Genomic DNA, 4,813 nt, shown 5'->3' with positions numbered 1-4,813 from the left:
TAGGCCTAGATATATACAGGTCATATAATGGAGAAAATTATTGTTTTATTTTATAATAAACAATGGTGTCTGGATGTCCTGGATTCGTTATGATTATTGTAGATAAATTGCATGCTACTAACGCGCTGGCAGGGCATGTTTTCAGTGGGCATGTTCGGTTATATAACTCGATCCTGCGACCTCAGATCTCTAGTGATGTCCCCTAATCAACAGGCCGTCATACTTTTTACTGCTGTTTCAGATATGCGCAAACTAGGAAAAGCATTTCGCTATTATGTTTCGATTCCCTGTATCATACACTAACATGTGGTTTAAATATTAAAATTAATTATGTTTTTAAAATTCATACAAGTTTATATTGGTTGTACATAATAAAACTTTTGTTTTTATTTTACACACAACGTTTCACCAGTTTTACCTGGCATCATCAGTTGGGAAACAAAAACTGAGGCTAACAGAATCTAATTTAGAAAGGGTCATGTGAGAGTCTATAACTAATAAAAGTAATTTATCAATAAACTGTAAAATTTAGGTATAATAAACAAAACTTTTAGCCTGAGTCTAAGTATGGAAGTTCGTTCTATCTGTTTTGTTTTCTAGCTTTTATACTTTCCAAATATTTAATTCATTAAATATTGAAATATCGCGTGAAGAACTCTTGTGAGAAACTCGTTTTCTAAGCTTCATGATACCTTATAATAATTTAAAATATAAACATTGTTGGTACGTGAACAGTACTGACCAACCAACTGTCTTTATTTAGAATTTAGATTATTTTGTGTTCAAAATAATGATCATAACAACCGAGCACGATATCTGAATTTTACGGACAAGAGCCGTTGTGTTCACGGCACACTCCAGTTTAATGTTATCAAAAATGTTATGTTTGTTTTGTTTTGTTCTTAAGAACAAAGCTACACAATGGGCTATCTGTGCTCTGCCCACCGCTGGTGTCGAAACCTGATGTTTAGTGTTATAAGCCTTCAAACTTGCCTCTGAGCCACAGAAAAGCATTTTTACATCACTAAACTGTTTACAGCTGTAAAACCCAGATAAAATAAAATATAATTGAAATAGCTAAAAAATATTCATTAGAGCCAGTTTTGTTCGTATTTTGTCTTTAGCTCCAGTTTGCCAGCTTGAAACTTAGAAATAAATTATGCCAAATGACCCGTGTATCAAAAGTTTATATGGATATTTGAAGTATATGTTCACACATACATTAAGTAAATATATACATGAGTGGTGACACTTATAGTTTATACATAGATCTATCATTAGTTTTCTAGCTTTCTGTCTTAAAATTACACATCATTAAATAATAAAAGGTTCTCTCAGAGTTCCCCTTGATAAGATTAAATTTCCCTCCTTCTAAGTAAATAATTTTTATTAATTAAGTGAAATAATATAAATTATAAATGACTGCTTTTTTTCAGGTTTTTCCTAGGCCTGAAGCGTTATTTTCAAAGAAATAAATACCCAAACCAAACCAAAACTTAAAGTACATGGTTTAAATCAGAACTTTCTTAAATACAATAAACGAATTCATCTTATTAATGTCGTGTTTTTTAAGAAGTGAAAGATCACCTAGATATAACTGTGTTGTCACGAAATGTTGAGTAATTACATTTCCGTATAGTTCTTCAGTGGCTCAGCGGTAAGTATGCTTACAACGCTAAAAATCGGATTTCGATACCTCTGGTGTATAATTTAACAGTTCACGGTTTATCTAATTATATTTAGTCTATAAGTAAGTGTTTAAATGAATACGACTTGCCACTCGAACACTATCAGACTGGTTTTCAAGCAGTTTTTCTGTATAAGCAAATTCAATTCATGCATTATTTTCTTTTAAAATTATTATTATTTTTTGTCTTGTAAGTCTTATCTATGTTGCCCCCTCCTAGTGGCACAGCGGCATGTCTGTGAACTTACAATGCTAACAACCGGGTTTCGATACCCGTAGGAAAGGGTGGGGGCAGAGCACAGGTATCCCATTGTGTATCTTTGTGCTTAACTTCAAACAAACAAACTGATCTGTGTTACTAAGCCTAAAATATCACTTCATAACTTCACTTCTCTATTAGAAATAAGATACATGTTGATGCCTAGCGAACTCTTAACTCTCATACTATCACATTTAGTGCTTATTTATTTGTTGATCTTTTTTATGTGTGAGTAGTGACGTGAAGTAGTCAATAATAATAAGCTTTGAATAAAGTCAATGGCTGGTCATAAAATTGTAACACAAACAAATTTCAACGTATTTGTTACGTGTACTTCGGCACTGACCCGTTGTAATTACTTACTTTAACTACTATATTATTTAGTCAATAATAATAAGCTTTGAATAAAGTCAATGGCTGATCATAAAATTGTAACACAAACAAATTTCAACGTATTTGTTACGTGTACTTCGGCATTGACCGGTTGTAATTACTTACTTTAACTACTATATTATTTAAAAGAAAAAAAAAGTTTATTTATCTGTAGACATTATAAATAATTTATTTGAATTTTGTACATGTATTTATGGCAGAGTTACTAAGGTCACTTGCTCCCGTCCATAATTTGGACCAGAGAGAAGGCAGCCAGTCAACAGCACCCTACCATCCACGATAAGGGATAAATTAACTTTATCCAGTGCTCCACCATTGGGCCAACATGCGCCAAAAATGTTTTTAATAGATAGATATTTTTTTCCATTCAGCATTTTTCTTCCAAAATATAACCTAAAGTGACATCTATTTTTAGTTGATATCAGGTGAATATTTTTGTTGTTCTTTGATATTATTATTTTATTTCAATTTTTAAAATATTAAGCATTTCCTGGGGTAGAAAATAACAGCATACAAGCACTTAAATAATATAATAATTATCCATATTTTCTAAAATAAAGCTGAAGTACTTTACTTTACAAAATGAGTGCAAAAAAAAAAAAGAAGAGTAAAAATGTGCAGTTATTTTCATGTTACATATTTTATCTCACCGAGTAGTGATAGCCCAACCATCTGATGTGAGTGTGAAGCCTCCGCCATGATATTTTAAGTAATGGACCTAGTGTGATGAAGTAATGTAAGCCTAAATATTTTCACTAGACACCCGTCTTTTAAATAAAAATCTATCTTCCCGGATTGGAAAGGCATAGAACCGTGCCTTGCCATACACTGTCAGGTTCTTACCCCCGCCTCTCAGGGTGAACTACGTCATTATTAGTTGTTCTACCCAAAGGAACACCCGTACGTAGTGTAGGAAAACCAATCATGATGAAGGAAATTTAAATGACGCACTGTTGAAGGCCTTAACATGGAATACAGCAAAATAATTAGTATCTCCACCCTCTCCAAGCGTTGTCGTATCCTGGGGTCGGATCGTGGAAAGACGCAGAAAACCTTGCTTGCCGAAGCAAATCTCCTAGACTTGTATTTTAATATTTGTATGTCAAGTTAGCCAACGTTTCTAAGGTAACATTACAGTTCTTGTAAATTGGCTGTGCAGCACTACGCTCGATGTTGCGAGAGGAGTCTGCTATGTAGGACTGCGTCGAAGCTTCATTTCTCACTCACAAGTGAGGCACACCGGGTTGCGATCAGCCGTGTTTCGATAGAACAGCAGCCTGGTTCAAACAAAATGGCGCTTGAAGTTTGGAGCTCATTGATTGTGATTCGTAAAAAGTTTACACGCCTATCTGTGTTTCCGCCTTATATTTGATCTGAAATCATAGACGTATTATGTCCTTATTACCAGTGGTGGGTGTCTTTTTTTTGTGGGATCTGGTTTCAGAATCCAACAGGTTAAATAGACATGCACATTTAATGTTGGTGAAAATATCTGTCAATGTTTAGGAAGATGCGCCTGCCACATTTAAAGTAAACTGAATTTGTGGCTAGTATTTAAAGAACTTTTTGAAAAAATTCATTGATCAGGTAAGCATTTGTGTTATTTTTATTTGTTCAGCGTCAAAAGTCTTGAAATTATTTATGTAATTTTACTGCAAAAATGTGCAGGGCTGTTGAACGAACATCCAATAGTGTTACGGGAAATTTTATTATGCAAAATTACAGTTAATTTTTCCAAAATAGGCGTGATTAAAGTGAGAGGTTTGGTCAACAGTAATTAAAGATTAAGATAGGGAACTTTCAGTTAGTAACCAGTAATAAATTTAAAACTTTTACAATGTTAAAACGAGTGTTATCAATTATACTTTTAATTTAAGTTATAGTGAATTGTGAAGCTGAAAGTATTGTATATCTCGCTATGATTATTCAATTAAAAGTATGAGTTTTAAACAGTAAAGTTACGAAGTTAAATACATCCAAACCGAAATGTCTGTGTGATGCAGTTGTTAACAGTGAAAGTGCAGCTGAATTATCGCGTGGTTTCTCGAAGGGTGGGTGGGGGACTATATAATTTTAACATATCGGAGTTTCGTCGAAATTATATGCCAATGTTATAAAGGACATACGAGTGTTTAAGTTATATGTGAGCATAAAAAGTAATTATCAAATTTTTTAGATAAGACTTGGTATGTATGAATGATTTGTTGTTGTTGTTTTTTGGGGGGGACGATAACATCTGTAGTTACGAATGTGTAAATGGTTCAGTAAAGGTTGTGTGAATGTATGAAACGGTTAATTTGTTTAGTTCTTGCAGCAGTATTTTACTAATGAGATGCATCAAATATTAGTTTTATTTTTAGAATAACAAGAGTCGTTCCTCAAAATACTATATATGAAATACCGTATTTTTCGGTGTATAAGACGCACTTTTTTACCCCAAAATTTGATGTCAAAATCTGCTTGCGTCCTATACA

At 33.2% G+C, this 4,813-nt stretch overlaps 2 protein-coding genes across 10 annotated transcripts in view; one reads left to right on the top strand and one right to left on the bottom strand.

The window, feature by feature from the left end:
* LOC111085304 overlaps positions 1-3,175 on the bottom strand; it is a 129,624-nt gene extending 126,449 nt beyond the window's left edge. Inside the window, exon 1 of the mRNA XM_022383257.1 lies at positions 2,990-3,175. Coding sequence (XP_022238965.1) covers positions 2,990-3,038 — 49 coding nt within the window. The 5' untranslated portion in view covers positions 3,039-3,175. The remainder of the gene's footprint in view (positions 1-2,989) is intronic.
* The window catches only part of LOC106457358 (NGFI-A-binding protein 1-like), a 165,520-nt gene that overhangs the window by 34,064 nt on the left and 126,643 nt on the right, over positions 1-4,813 (top strand). Inside the window, exon 1 of one of the 9 annotated variants that reach the window (XM_013916767.2) lies at positions 3,338-3,926. The exons of 7 other annotated variants lie outside the window; for them this stretch is intronic. The gene's annotated coding sequence lies outside the window, so the exon portion shown is untranslated. Of the gene's footprint in view, positions 1-3,337; positions 3,927-4,813 lie in introns of those variants that run through there. One more of the 9 variants, XM_013916769.2, reaches the window with a different exon arrangement.

The sequence above is a fragment of the Limulus polyphemus genome, unplaced genomic scaffold, assembly GCF_000517525.1.
Source record: "Limulus polyphemus unplaced genomic scaffold, Limulus_polyphemus-2.1.2 Scaffold321, whole genome shotgun sequence".
Lineage (NCBI taxonomy): Eukaryota > Metazoa > Arthropoda > Merostomata > Xiphosura > Limulidae > Limulus > Limulus polyphemus.
The sequence above is the reverse complement of the archived record's forward strand: the minus strand, read 5'-3'. Positions and strand labels throughout refer to the sequence as shown.